The 16,252-nt window shown below is 36.9% G+C and overlaps 1 protein-coding gene across 1 annotated transcript in view; it reads right to left on the reverse strand.

Annotated features, from left to right (window-relative positions):
* vps13c (vacuolar protein sorting 13 homolog C) overlaps positions 1-16,252 on the reverse strand; it is a 608,306-nt gene that overhangs the window by 48,086 nt on the left and 543,968 nt on the right. The window contains exons 66-68 of the mRNA XM_051920790.1: positions 9,206-9,332; positions 8,704-8,939; positions 4,125-4,275 (exon numbers count right to left, since the gene is read on the reverse strand). Coding sequence (XP_051776750.1) covers positions 4,125-4,275; positions 8,704-8,939; positions 9,206-9,332 — 514 coding nt within the window. The remainder of the gene's footprint in view (positions 1-4,124; positions 4,276-8,703; positions 8,940-9,205; positions 9,333-16,252) is intronic.

A 16,252-nucleotide genomic window follows, 5' to 3' on the forward strand; every position in this document is an offset into this window, starting at 1 on the left:
ACTTCACACACACAAATGTTACTGTTCTAGATTATAATAGGCCAAGCCCAGATTTATGTACCACAGTAAATAGACAGCCACATTGATTAAATGAAAAGCTTTTTTATGCATTAAGCAATAACATGGGCTCAGGAAGTTCAATGGCTGTAAAAGAATACATCATATTAAACATCTAACAAAAACTTGATAGTATATATGCCTTCCCATAATAAATCTTGCAAAATTATGCATGAAAGAAGTTTTTGTTATTCTTTGTGTTATTGGTGTTGCCAAAATTTTAACAGTATTGTTCACTAATGAAACTGGTCTGTAGAGTTTTCATTCTGGTGATTTTTTATTTATTTACTTTACAACGTATGATTGATTCCTATTGTAATGTTTTAATGATAATAATGCATTTTTACACACTTTTCTTAAATCCACAGGACCACAAAGCATAACAACTAAAAGAAAGAGGAAAAAGTATAAAACTGAGTAGTAGATGAGAAAATAAAAGTGATATATACATAGAAGGCTGTATTCTTTAGCTTCCATGAACAAAAGTAGCATTAATGTACTCAGTGATTAGATTAAGTGATCAGACTAAGTTCCTTAAACAAAACTAGCATTAATGGACTTTGATTTTTTTTTCTTTCCCAATATAAACTTCTCCTGTGTCCATCTGGGTGTGCAGCTTTCACACCCTGTGAACACCTGATAGTACCTTCAATCTCAGAAAGGATCAGAGGTGCATCCAGCTCTTCTATGCAGGATGAAACTGGGGGATTTCATGTTCATTTAAAAAGAGTCTTTCAAGAGCCATAGTTTTCAATACATTTGGATGTGTATAACTGTAATTTTTTTAATGAGAGATCTGAAGTCCTATCTGAAATTTTTTTAAACAAGTTGCAGACTACAACTGCAGTCTTTAAGATCTTTCAAAAAGAGTAATTAAGTATCCTTGCTAAAGTAAATATATTAGCCTTTGATTGATGACCTGTGCTCTTGTCCTCATACCACAGTGATATTTCAGTGATAACAGTTTGAGTTGCAAAATCCATTTAAAATCAATGTTGCGGTGCTTAAAAAAACCAATGCATATACTGTACACTGGGTCATCAAAAAACAGTATTAGGAATCTAGAGGTTTGGGACCTGGTCTGGTCTCCATGTGTGTCTGAAACTGACATGTTCTTCCAAATTATGAGGAGTGAGTTGTGGATCCACCCGGTGCCTGTCCTTAAATATATATTTGCTCCAGCCCCTCTCATCCATGTCTGTAGCCTTGTAATGCTTACTGCGCAGCAAAGGACATAAATTGGGGGAACTCGGATGGTGCTTTAATTGAGTACTATGTTTCAAACATTGGCAAAAGCCCATCTAGAGCTCCAATTTGTTTACCAATTTGGCAATATTTTTCTAGAGTTTTTTTTTTTTTTTTTTTGTAATTTTAATTTTCCTTCATTTTACATATTGTGAAAGACCACATGATGATACACTAACCTCTCTGCGTTCATGGCTTTATTTTGTTCGTATTTGTTGGATACTCAGGGAATTAATATCAAAATGTTGTATGTTATCATTCTGGTTTTAATATATAATTGTGTAGAAATGCTTTTCTTTTTAATATTTAATTTTTCAAATAAAACTGTGTTCTCATTTTAGCCGCTCCAAATAAACACAAACTGCTGAACTAATGTAACAATTCAGGTTGTAATCCGCCAAGGTGCAGATGATGTGTAACATTAGTATTTTATATAATAAAACATATTTTGATAGGCAACGTATATACTATATGTACATTGTTTATTTTCATTTTTCCTCTTAACTTTTTTAAGGATGCCTTCTTCATTTAATTTCAAGACGTTTATTCCATTTACAGACAGATTTCTAATCACTGAACTTGGTAGACTTTGGGATTCAAAAATAAAAGTTTTACATACTCTTGTTGGCCTTTTATTCTTTGAATTTTGCTCATGTGGAAAAATCGTAAATAAGACAATATCCACAGATCTGTGAAATACCCTTGTCATTAAATTCAGAGGAATTATTTTATCATAATTGTGGATTAAGCCCACACTTTTAGATGAGTTGCTTGTTCTGGTTTAAATAAAACAGTGAGGACAATGAAAGTGGTAAGAATTACTTCCATAATGAACAAGAAAAAAAACAGCATGCTTTATATAGCGACAGCCATGACCTGGACTACAAACAATAGTGGGTGTCATTTAAATAATTAGCCATAGGAAGACCTGTGAATGATAAGACAACTATTGATGGAAAAAGTGGTAGAAACAAAGCTTTCAGAAGTTACTACTGCATACGAGAAAAGGAACAACTGCCAAAATGAACACAGTGCAGTAAAAGACTGCCGCTAGAGAGGGGTGTTCTGTGAACCTTGTACAGTGAATTTCCTCTCACTAGTATCTTCTGGATGCCCATGTCTGTAGACTTTGTCTGAAATGCTAAATACAGTAAATGCTCCCTTCAATGAATCTGCCACGTAGTGTAATTTTGGAATGTGTTTTGTTTTTTTTGCCCTGTTTATGTGCTGTAAATGACATGGTGAAGATAAACTTTGTTTCCCTAAATGGATAATTCAGTTTGCCATATTTGTTAAAATAAAACTCATTATTTTTGGTCCTACCACATCTGCAGTTGAAATCGGCATGCACTTAGGACCTTTGGCAGCAATGGTTCATAATGATGTCAGAAACCTAGGTATCATCTTTGAGTCATCACTAAGTTTTGAAAAACAAATCTCCATGGTAGTAAAGTCCAGTTTTTAACAGCTGAGGCAAATTTCTAAACTAAAATCCTTTCTATCACAGAAGGACTTGGAAACAGTCATTCATGCCTTTATTACATCTCGACTAGATTATTGTAATTCCTTATATGTGGGTCTGCCAAAATCTGCTCTGTCACGCCTTCAGCTGGTTCAGAATGCGGCTGTTAGATTTTTGATTGGGTCGAGAAAAAGGGATCACATCTCCCCCATTTTAGCCTCTCTCCACTGGCTACCGGTGAGGTGTTACATTGATTTTAAAATCTTGTTTATTTTTAAAGCCTTGCATGGTCTCGCTCCAAAATATATCTGTGACCTCCTTCAACCCTATGTGCCACCAAGAGCAGTGAGGTCACCTGGATGACTGCTTCTTGTAGTGCCAAAATCTCAGCTAAAGTCTAGAGGAACAGAGCTTTTTCAGTTGTTGCTCCTAGGCTTTGGAATGACTTGCCTCTGCACATCAGGCCTTCATCCTCGATCGAGGTTTTTAAAAGTCGGCTTAAGACCTACTTGTTTTCTTCTGTCTTTCATTGTGTATGATGGAATTGTGGTTTATGTTACAATTGGTTGTTTTATTAATCTGCTTTTGCATGTGATCGTTTGTATTGTCTTTATTTTAATGCTTTTTTGTACAGCACTTAGGCGCAACCTCTGTTGTTTTAAATGTGCTTTTATAAATAAATAATCTAATCTAATATTTACATTCTGTGTGGTGATTTATTATTGTTTGGGTATCTAAGTTCTTAACCTTTTGCTTGTTTTTGGACTCTGCTGGCTTGCCCTGTTTATATGTGATCTTTCTTCCTCCTTGTGTTAGATTATGTAGTTTTTGTATTGTGTTTTTTTTTAAATCATCGACTTGTGTAAATAAATCATTAGTACAGTTCCATAAATCTTTTCAATACTACTTTGGTGCGTGCAGTTAGCAACCATACTGATGGGTGGTTGACACAAAGAGGCTGCACTGCTTGTGCTCCCATCACTATAAATGAAGAAAGCTGGTGTGCATTTCACACCCACATTTAAGCAAACCCCTTCCATATCCGAACAAGTTTCATGTTAGGTTAACTTGTATCTATAAACTGCTTCAAAATTAATAAGCAGTGAGGTCTTAATGACCACGTCTTGCAATAGTGTGGTGTTCCATCTTGGTTTGGTTCCTCCTATGTGCTTGCTCTTGGCAGGTTAGGCTTCTGCCCCATTGTGCAAAGGAATAGAAACATTCAAAGTTTCTGTCCTTACCTTTTTGATCACTGCTAATGTCTTATTGAAGATCTTTTCAGACAATGGGTCAATAAGGAGCAGATGGTGTTCATTTAGATCAGTTCCATACAAATAAATAAAAAATCTTGTGCAAATACCTCAAAATTGTTTCCCACTTTTATCCAACTGCTCTCGCTGCTGTTTTTTTCAGAAACATGTTTTTGATAGGCTTGTTCTAACAGATGTATATTTTTCTGATTAAATGATTTCCATCGATTCTTAGATTTCATCTCCCAAACAACTCCAGAGCTAATGACAAAGAAAGAAAAACATTCAAAATGTTTTGCATTGGGGTGCTACTGTAACATTAAACAGCAAGCTTCAAAACTGAAATATGTCAAATATTTAAAATAAAAGTTTCCTCAATATAACTTTCACATTTTTCACTGGGAAAAACAATACAAGAAGAACTAAATCTGCCAAAATATTCTGTCTTCTGTAAAGTTTTGAAACTTCAACTGAAAGGAAGACTTTTCACACCATTAGAGGAACAACTGAACCTAAAATTGTGTATTTCTCTTTCCTAAAGATTTGAAAATTACTATGTAATTTTTAATTCTGGCTGAATTTTCTCTTTATACAGTTCAACTTTGCATGTAATTTCAACCGTGTAACAATGGTGCATATGAATAACATATTTGCGATAGCATTCACTCTGAAAAACGTGCAAAATCCTCAAAATACATCACTTCTGACTAAGCAAAAGAGTAACAATGCTGTCAGCGCAGGACATAAGGACTGGGATTACAAAACAGAATTTTTCACCAAGAAACCTGAATTTGAGTCAAACCTTTTCTTATAAATTAGGTGAATAACACTGGTTAGCAAGCATTTTGCTACTGGGATTCTTTTACCTGTACTTTAACAAATTTCACTTGCTGACTCAAATCTGAAAACTGTTTTCATCCAGCACGTCCCATTTTTTAGTTAGAATGTTCCAGGTCTTGGACAACTAGGGTGACTGGACAGTAAAGGCGATGCGTTTCAGCATTTAAAAAATAAGTTTGGTTTTGATAAAAGCGAAGCCAAAATTAAGGAAGGTGTTTTTGTTGGCCCTGAAATCCGTGAACTGATGCTTGACGATGAGTTCTAAAGGAAACTGAAGCCAACTGAATCAGCACCCTCATTCATGCGGGTTGTCCGGAATTTTCTTGACAGTCACAGTGCAGAGAATTATGCTGAGCGTGTCGAGAACCTGCTGAAAGTGTATCAGCTTATGGGAGCCAGAATGTCACTGAAGACGCATTTTTTACATTCTCATCTAGACTTTTTTCCACCAAATCTAAGCGATGTCACAGATGAACATGGGGAAAGATTTCATCAAGATACAAAGGTGACGGAAAACCAATATCCGGGAAAATTTACTCTGAGCGTGATGGGTGACTACTGTTGGTTCATTCAACGAGAGATGGATGTGCAGTACAAGCGCGCAAAAGCGAGTGCCTCAGACAATTTTGAGCACACTGACCTTGCTTTTATATGTAGGTAAATTGACATAAACATGTTTTAAAGTGTCTCTGGTATCGTCTTCTGGGTTGTTTTCAGAAGAAACACATCAAAACAATTTTGGTGGGACAGAGTTCAAACTCCAGATATCGTGTTGATATATTATATTGTTATTCAAAAGTGTTAAAATGGCAATGATGTGTATCTCAAAAATCTGATGTGCTGTCTTAATTCCGATTTTATATATGAAATCAGTGTAAAAAACTTAATAGAGAGATGGTCTGAAGCTCCCAGTAGCAAACAAAAAATATTTTTTGTAGACCAGTGTAATTCGCTTCTGTGAAGTGTACCTTAAAAAGAGAGGTAACAGTTCAAAGGGAACATGACACGTGTTCTACCTCTTGCTACATTAGATAAGTACAATTAATATTTTAATCATTGCTTTTCAAGAATATGTTAAATTCAAAAATTAAAATGTGGAAAAAACAAAATGTTGTTAAAATGTTCACAAATAAACTAAACGATATGCATAAATAAGATGGCACAGTAGCACAGTGATTACCACTGCTGTTTCATGGATCCAGCATCCTAGGTTTGAAACCCTTGCCCAGTTGTTGTTTCTGTGAAGTTGGCTTATTCTCACTCTATTTGCTAGGATTTTCCTCCCACATTTCCAAAGATGTTCACGTTAGGGTTAACTGGTGACTCTGAGTCAGCCCTGATTAATTGTGCTTGTGAGCAGGTTCTGTGATGGATGGTCATCCTGTCCGGGAATGGTTCCTGAATTTGTCCCCAGTTATCCAAGATAGATTCCAGCACCCTTACACACTTTAACTGGATTTAAGTGGGTTTTAGAATTTTAATGGGCCCTTTAAGAATAAAGCTCCTTTAGAACAAAATCAGCATGTAGTCATTGTACATCTCTAGACTACACTGTATAGTTATTAATATTGTGCATACTGTAGAATCCAAAGGTACTATACTTAAGCGCTTACTTGTTCCACATGTAGTTATTTTAAAAGTTGTATAAAGTACTACCCTATAAATTTACCTTATGTCATAAAAAAAATAAAGCAATGTCTTTACAAATAAAAATACAGATCAGAAATAGGGTAGAAGCGGGAAAAAAGAAATGCCACATATCGGTATCATTAGGGTTTGCATCCAGCCATGAGTGGAACCGGTGCAGATAGTGGAACGGAGACCATGGATAAAGAGCACCTACTTGCAGGAACCTTCTCCTCAGCTAAAATCCATTGGCCTGAGCATGTCGCCACCAGAGACTCTACTTAAGGATCTTTGCTTGAATTGGATTACAGAGTTAGGCAAAGTGAGGCAGATGGTGTTGCTTCTGACCCCAAGTGAGGGAAAGCTGGCAGTATGAATGCGCAGGCTGTGAATGAGGCAGATGAGAGTGGGAAGGACCACATTAAAGGAATTGTGCCTTATCTCACTGTGGCAGGGGCACAGGAGAAAGGCCAAGGAAGGAGCCAGTGAATATCTCAAGTATTCCTTAAATGTTTACCAATCTGTGTTGTTTGATATTTGTAAAAAACATTACTTTCATCAAAAAATATGTGGAAATAAATAATATAGAGCTAAGTTTCAATTGGGAAACCTGCTGTTTAAAATTTTAAGCTACAAATAAAGAGGAGTGTAGTAAAAAAAAAACAATGACAAGACTAGATCAAGAAAAGCAAGGATTCTACTGGCAAAAAAGTAGTTGAATAAAGAATAGGTATGATGCACTGAATAGAAGAAATATTGATTTGAATACTGGTAAAGAAATCTCCATGGATCATAAATAATGTCTCCACCAGAGGGTGCATGCTTCCTGAGAAAGTGATTTTTCAAAAATGCATTGTTTCAGGAAGAGAAAAAAAGAAAACTTTCTACTAAAAATATTATTTCAGTCATCAATCATAGTCTTTATAAAATATAAAGAATAAACAGATAAAAAAACAGCATAAACCAGTTGATTTACTGATGTTAAGATACTGATAGTGGCCATAACTAAAAGAGTTTAAAAAGTCCATCCAGTTATTGTTTTGCAAAATCTGGAGTGATTTGTTAAAGGAACGCAAATGCTATTAAACCTTCAAGAAATGTTTAAAGAATTATATTAATTTTACCTGTAGTACTAGAGTGTTGTACCGTGTTATCCATTATGAATGTAGAGAAAAGCCAAGCAAAATGAATGACACCTTTTATTGGCTAACTAAAAAGATTACAATATGCAAGCTTTCGAGGCAACACAGGCCCCTTCTTGCCTGAAGAAGGGGCCTGTGTTGCCTGGAAAGCTTGCACATTGTAATCTTTTTAGTTAGCCAATAAAAGGTGTCATTTTGCTTGGCTTTGCTCTACATTAATTTTACCTTAAACAGCCATATCTGTTGACGAGAAAATATTATCTTAAAGTTACTTTTAGTGCAATAATTGTGAGGTTATAGAATGCATATAATGGCTTGTTAACCTGTGTGCTAGCTGGAATGGTTAATACTTTTGGTGAAAGCATTTATGGCTATTATACAGTACAGTCCAGGGATCCATCCATTTGCGACTCCACTTAATCCACTTCAGGATCACAGGGAATCAAAGCCTTTTTTATTATATCTTACTAATCCCCAATGGGAAATTGTCTTTTCGCATGATGCTTGGGGGGGTCAGAGTGCAGTGTCAGCCACTGTATAGCACCCTAGCAATATAAAAGTTGCCCTTGGAGAAATTTTCAGTTTAAGGGTCTTGCTTAAGGGCCCAATGGAGTAAGACTCCTTCTGGCAGGAACAGGATTTGACCCAGCAACCTTCCAGATACCAGTACAGATCCTTAGCCACAAAGCCAACACTCCGCCCTAAATTAGTAGCATCAAAATGAAAGCAATGGCTAAGAACTAAGTGGGGCAAACCATACACACTGCAAGACACACTGACACTTAATCTAACACCAATTCACTAGGTCATCAATGAACCTAACACATAAATATTTGGGATATGGGGAAGAAAACAGAATACCTGAAGACAAATCTATGAACAGAAAGAATGAATAAACTCAGAGTTGTGGAACTTTTATACCATGCTAATATACTTTTGCTACAAAGTCTGAAGAGAAAATATGAATCCATTTAAAATAAAAAAGTTTCACCTATCAAAAAATATATAAACAGATAAATTAACAGGCAAAAATAGACTAGCACATTGACCTTGGATTTTATGCTATAAAAATTAAAGGTACCTGGTCACTCCAACATAAGAGATTTCTTGTTTGTTTTCATTGTTGACTAGAGAAAGTCCTACATTTTGAAGAGAAATGCATATCTCTTTTTCAAACTGCTCCAACTCTTCTGCTTGTCTTGCTTTACTAACAATGGCAACATCTTCTGTGAAAAGGAGGACTCTCTGGCGTCCATCTAAAAAGGTGACCCAGTGAATCTGAGTAGCCTGATTATAAGAAAATTGCCCACATTCATCCTGTAGTTGAAGAGAATGATACAACCATTAAAATTATCAGTCACAATCCTAAATTTCATATTAATGCTAATTTGGAGGTTATTATATTTTAAATTATTTTTTCCATGCAATATATCTCATTGGAGGTATAAGTTGAGAAATCCATGTTAAAACAACTTTATTATAATCACCACATAGTGTTTTCTCTAATAAGTTAAATGATACTCATAACGGACTACTTTGCATAAGAAATTAGCATTGAAAATATTAGATAAAAAGTATTCTACCTTTATCAAATTAAGCTCTCCAGACTGCACAGGGCAGTGCCAGGATAGTTTTCTGGCGGCAGCAGGGTTGGTCCAAGTAAAAAACTGAACTTCTCCTGGTTGCAATTCTTCTTCTTCAACAACTCCACTATACCATTAGAAAACAATGTTACATTTTAAAACTAATTATAAAAAGGGCTATGAGACATTCTGTAAAATTAAATTGTTAAAAAAAATAAAAAATAAAAAAGCGGGTAAGTAATAAAGTCAATAAATTTCCAAAACATAACTTTCCAGCATCACACAAGACATAATAAAACCTTTATAAGACACTCTACTTTATAAGATGGTTCTTTGATATGCCCACGGAATTAATGTATTTCTTCCCTGCAAATCCCTGCTGAACCATTTTAGAGGTTTGTTCCTGGGACAGCCAAGGGAGACCCAGAAGATGAGAAAATGAGACTGAACTCAGCTAACTGTTCTCCATACCCAGCAGAGTGTTGCTGTGCCATGAACTGATAATTGTTGTGATCTGTTATTACATTATATTTAATGTGCAGGAGACTATTCCTTTCCTTTACTGTATTTCTCTGATTTATCTTAAGGCTGAAATAAAACAGAAAAGTGCAGCAGAAAAAGGTATATAGCCACATTAATCATAATACATACTGTATTTTACCTGCCTTAAATAAATGATATTTTCTGTTGTAGGCTTAATTTTAATTTAACATATTTGCTATTTTTATCCATTAATCTACACTCAATAACCCATAATGAAAAAGTGCAAATGTATTAAAAATCAAAAACTGAAATCTCCCATTAATCTAAATATTATGACTCTTAATTTGGCACTTTGAAGAAGACCCTTTGGCAACTTTGTGTCTTCTTAGGCAAGCCTCTACAAGTTTGCTTATCCTTGAGATGTGCCTAGAACTTGAATTGGAGTCTCCCTGCAGCAAACTGAATTCATTAGACATAGTCGGAAAAGGCACACACCTATGTATAGAAAGTCCCACAATTCACCATGCATGTCAGGTCAAAAACCAAACCATTAATTCCAAGGACACCCTGCAGACCTCCATGATCAAACTGTAGTGAGGAAAAGATTAGAGGAAGGGTATAAAACCATTTCTAAAGCTTTTAGTGGTCCCAGTAGCACGACAGCCTAAATAATTGTGAAATGGAGGAAACATCGACCTGCCAGGACTTTTCTTTGATTTGACCAACCAGCCAAACTGACTAATCAACCAAGAAGGGTCTTATTCAATGTGGTGACCAAGAACCCAATGGTCACACTAATAAGAGTTTCATAAGTCCTTTGGTGAAATGGGAGAACCTGTCGGATGAAAATGAAGGATGAAAGCAGCACTCCTTCAATCAGGCGTTTATGGCAGGGTGTTTAATTCCCATTTGGAGAATGACAAATGGCATTTAAAAGACTCTGAGAGCACAAGAAGAAAATATTCTCTTGTCTGGCAGGACCAGGCACTGTTTATCACCCGCCTAATAACATCCCTACAGTAGGAATGGTAGACTTTGACAATGGCCAAATTGTGATGACTAGACGACTAGGTCATATGGGGCTGCATGCTGACCCTTGTTCACTGCTGAAAGCAACAATAACACCAACATTTATTTATATAGTACATTTTCATAGAAAACAATGTAGCTCAAAGTGCTTTACAAGATGTCAAAGAGAAAGTTATGAGAAAAGAAAGACAGATAAGAGTAGGCAATAATATTAAAGAATAAGTAACAAAGAAAAAACAAATACATCTATATGATCTTAAAAACAAAGAAATATCAAGTCTACAATGGGCACATTAGCCTTAGAACTAGACCATGGAGCAATGGAAGTAGGTGGCCTTGACTAATGAATCATGTTTTCTGTTAGATCATGTGGACATCTGGGTGCATGTGTGTTGTTTGTCTGTGAAAGAGATGGCAGCAGGATGCACTATTGGAAGGCAAGTCGCAGGAGGCAGTGTGATGCTCTGAGCAATGTTCTGCTTAGGAAACTTTGTGTCCTGGAATTCATTTAGATGTTACTTTGACACGTAACACCTACCTAAAGATTGTTGTTGATCACATATACCCCTTTACGGCAATGGTATTTCCTGATGGAAGTGGGTTCTTTCAGCAGGATAATGCACCCAACAGCCCTCCCTGCAAGAAACATTCACTAAGACATAAGAACAATGCAGCTACACCAGGCGTAAAGGTGAAAGATGGCACCAGTTGGATACAGTGACAAGTCGGGTGTTAGCCTGCCAGTCAATCTACCACATGCATGCATGTCCTTCAATGGGAACAGCAGGGCTTACAGAGCTTGCCAAGGTATTGTGAAAAGTACAGACTCAAATCAAATGTATGCTTTTACTGTATAACCAGTAACTGTACACTGCATGATAACATGCAGTGAATACACTTGACTTGAGTATTCCTAGTTTTCATACACTTTCTCTGTACCTTTAGCATTTGTTTGCTGAAAGGTTGATGCGCTTGCTGCTTCCTGAGCAGCTCTTCTTTTCTCCACCCTAGCAGCCTGCTTCTTCTCTTCTTTCGGTGGCATCTTTTCGCATTAAAACTGATTAAGTCAGTGTTTGTCTTGCAATTACTTAGTATGCTTTCTTTAATTTTTCACTTAAGCTGGCACTTAAGTCTTCAATCTGCCTCAAGAAGGATTTATGATATAAAGAAGTAGGGGAAGTGACGGTGAACGTGTTAGGGATGAGAACGGCACTTGTACACATGCACTGCTGCCCTGCTAGCCGATGCCGAGTTGATCCTACAATAAAATAAAATAAAAATAAAAAGAGGAATAACCTTGGAAGTAAATCATTACCCCAAAAGTGGATAGAAGACTTCACATAGTATGTGTTTACCAAATTAGTTTAAATGGTTTGCAAGCTACAGGTGATTTAAAATCCTGGACAGTCAAACGGACAGCCATGGTAGCGTATCCATATTACTAACCGAGAATGCTAAACCGGATGATGGACGCAGGCACATCCGGCCATGGGCCGTAGCTGCAAAAAGACGTACTGCGCAGGCGCAAAAAGAGTCCGCGAGAGGCGGATGAGGAGCCGCGAGAGACGGACAAGACCACAGAAAAAAGGAGTGAGCACAGAAAAAAGACAAAAAAGGAGAAATGACGCGCAAGGAGCACCGAAAAAAGGAAAAGGCACATAAAAAAATAGTCAAATGCAGGCAAAGCACGAAACACATTGCACACGAAACTAGACCCAAAAAAAAAAAAAAAAAAAAAGAGGCTCGCGCACAACAGCAAGGCAACCCCCCCCTACAGGCACCGGACAGGACACACACCAAGAGGGGGATTCAACAAGCCCATGGAACACAAAAAAAAGAACACAAAACCACCCCACAGACCCTACAAGCAATGGACGGGACACACACAAAGAGGGGGATTCAACAAGACACAGGAACACAAAAAGAAAGAAGACGCTCGCGTAACAACAATCCTCACCCACACACACATCCATAAGAAGTGACACCCAAAGCCACATATTCTAAAGTGAACGTCAACACCTTCACACTAGACAGCATAGGTGTCAGCATAGGTGGATCTCTTTACAATAAAGCACTATTAACCGTTCAACTGCAGAAAAGGAAACATATTAACAGTGACTGCGATCCCCTTTATTACTTATCCATATTTCGCATGCTGAGAAAGAAACAAGTCTTGAATACACGGTCACGGGTACAAAACGAAAAGGAAAGGATAACAGGAACAAACACACGAACACGAAAGAAACAACAAAATAGACGGCTATGCAGCATAGGTGGATCTCATTACAATAAGGCACTATTAACCGTTTAACCGCAGAAAAGGCTCCATATTAACAGTGAGTGCAATACTCCTTATTACTTATCCATATTTCTAAAAGAAAAAATGTCTCGACTCCAAAAACGCAAAGCTCAACTAAAGCTTCTAACTAACGATGTACCTAAAAGTAAAAACTTTATGAACTGCATTACATCCTACAATAGTTAATTTGCTTTTGCATCTAACGGAGTAAATATCAGGCCACCAAAAGGCAATGGCCCATACTGCTTTCCCATATGTGCACAAATACTGCATCGCATTGGAACAGTGCACCCTGAAACAAATCAACAACGCAAATATGCACAAATCTACATCCTAGATCCACATGACGCAAACTATCAATCAAAGTGCTGCATCGAAACAGTCACGGATTCAAAACGAAACACCTCCCATCTCAGACATACGTTAACGGCAAGGAAGGCTACAACAGGCTTCTCACACAGCACAGGCAAATCGATTACAGCTCCAAAACAACACGTCCCAAATACTACACATGCAACAACGCGCCTCTCAAACGGCACAAGCAAAATATACACCAGGAAAATTCATTCGGATTAATGAATGTCATTTGCAATCATTGTCATTCAGTTCACTTCCCTGAAGAAACAACTGGCAATACAAGTAATACATTTACACGTTGTTGTCAAAAGGGTCAAATTAGACTGCCTTCTTTACATTCATATACTGAATATCTACAAAAGCTTCTAACTAACGATGTACCTGAAAGTGAAATCTTTATCAACTACATTAGATCCTACAAATCGGTATCCACTATGAACATTAACGGTGGCACTGCACGTGACATCCGTCTTGAAAAAATGTTAATTATTGATGAATATACAATGGCATGAAGTCACTTACTCAACACCATTCATAAACTTCTACAAACGTTTATGAATAATAATATTCGATTTGGAGGAAAGGTACTTTTATGAGGAGGAGATTTTAGACAGTGCTTAGCTATTCTTCCAGATGCCATGCACTCAGCTATTGTTCAGTGCACCTTAAAATACGCAGACAATTGGCATTGCTTTCAAAAGATACAGTTAGTAAAAAAGATACGATGTCCAGAACCAAATCATAACAATTGCTTATTACAACTGAGAGATGGTACACTCACCAATACAGATGGACTTCAGCCACATATTATTACAATTCCTCAAGCCTTTATCTGCGACAACTTAGTTACAGAGAGATTTGGAACAGCAATCTCATTAGACCAAATGCCCCTTTTAACACAATGCACTATATTAGGTCCAAAAAATATTAATGTGCAAAACATAAATACCCAAGTCATTCCATTACTTCCTGGAGAGACACAACTCTTTCTAAGCTCTGACAAACTTGACTCTGATCACAACAATAACCATCTTCATTGACCTTACAAGTTCTGAGCTGGAATTACCTTTTACACTTAAACGGCGTGTACAAAGAAATTTTCAAATAAACCTTTACACTGTGCCACACACTTTATTGTTTGCTTTCTATTTGCATCATCTACACCGTCACACTATTCTATATCTCATTCATACATCGCGCTCATTGTCATTCCCAACACCAGGGGTTGGCGAGCGAAGCGAGCAGGGGGCGGAGCCCCCTAGTTATATAAGAAGATAGTAATAATAAGAGCAACTCACTACTCAAAATGGAAATTCTGGGAGGCAGCCAGAAATGAACCTGCAACCTGTTGATTATGAGTTAGCAATTCTTACCGCTGCACCACCCAAGTAGTTGTTCTCTGACCCAATTTCTTTATCTTTGGTTATATTCTTGAATAAAAGCACACTTGTTTTGTTATATCTGTACCTTTTGTGAAAGTGTTTATTTGATATTTGGACTTCAGTCTTCATACATTATACACTTCATATCAAAATGTTGTCATTAGTACTATAAAATGTATACTATAAAATGAAAAAAGTTTCTGTTTTAGCTGTGTGTTCAACATTTCTTGCATTTCTTGTCATCCTACATTTACATAGATTGTTGAAAACACGGAACACACATGAAATGCATGTGTTCCAAATAACAATATATTATTGATCCTGTTGAACTCCAGGCACCTCACACCGAGACAAACAAGATTTGAGCTGGGAGAACTTTTTGCCCAAGTTCAGTTCCGTCAAGGCGGGGGGGATGGGACAACAGGCTGTTTGTGCTGATTGACACATATACAAAACAAAAGACGGCGATGGGGAAATGTGAAGGAATTTAAGGTGGCCTGGGATTATGAGTTTTTTTGTAGGCTTCAGGGATTCTAGTGTTAATCCTGTATGTTTTCTAAACATTAAAAACTGCGTACATTTGAGAGGGTGGAAAAAGGTGGTTATCCTGCAGAGGTGCCACAGAAAAAAGCTTCTCTATCTTGAAGTACTTGCTTCATTGGTTTCATATTCTGAGTGAATGAAGTACAATTGGGTTGTTAGTGTATTGACAATAACTTGTATTTACTGGGGCATAAAGCAAGGAATATAGAGAACTACTGCAGGATTTTATTTCTATTGCGGACCAAACCTATTTTTGTCAATATCCAGGTTTTTATAGCTTGTATATTTGCTGCCCAGTAATAAAACTGAAAGTTAGGTAGAGCCATGCCATCTTCTGTGGAAGAATAATTTTAAGGTAACATAGCATTCATCTTAAAGAAATAGCAAGAAGACTAATAAATGTCAGAAACCTGTTCAGGCACACCAGGAAACACTGAAATATAAGAATTGGTTTAGGAAAAAAGCTGAGATGGTCAGGTAAATACTGTACCAGAAGAAAGGTTGATGTAATACACAAAATGTAGTGAAGGATGACTAAAAAATTAGCAGATGTCCTATAAACGAGAATGGATAATTGTTACATGTACAGAAATTTCAAGAGTGGTGGTGCAACTTACAAAAGTTAGGCAGGTTTCATTTCGAAATTCAACGCGTAATGGTCATAACTGGAACCTCTTTTTTCACAATATACTGTAATGGACGGCAGCTCGATGGCCGTGGGAGGAGGAGTTGAGTGTCACGTCATCACGCCTCCCACGTAATCACGTGAAAAGACTGTGAACGCAGTAGGGAGATATGAAGGAGGAGCCGCAAACAGCGAAGAACAAAAAATTCATTAAACAATTGAAAAGGGAGCGAAACAATAAGAAGCGAGCGAGTAAAGCATACAAGCATCTTCATAAGGGAAACAAGGCACGGTGTAAAACGTAAGTTTAAATTAAGTTTATAGAAACG

The sequence above is a fragment of the Erpetoichthys calabaricus genome, chromosome 17, assembly GCF_900747795.2.
Source record: "Erpetoichthys calabaricus chromosome 17, fErpCal1.3, whole genome shotgun sequence".
NCBI classification, from domain to species: domain Eukaryota; kingdom Metazoa; phylum Chordata; class Cladistia; order Polypteriformes; family Polypteridae; genus Erpetoichthys; species Erpetoichthys calabaricus.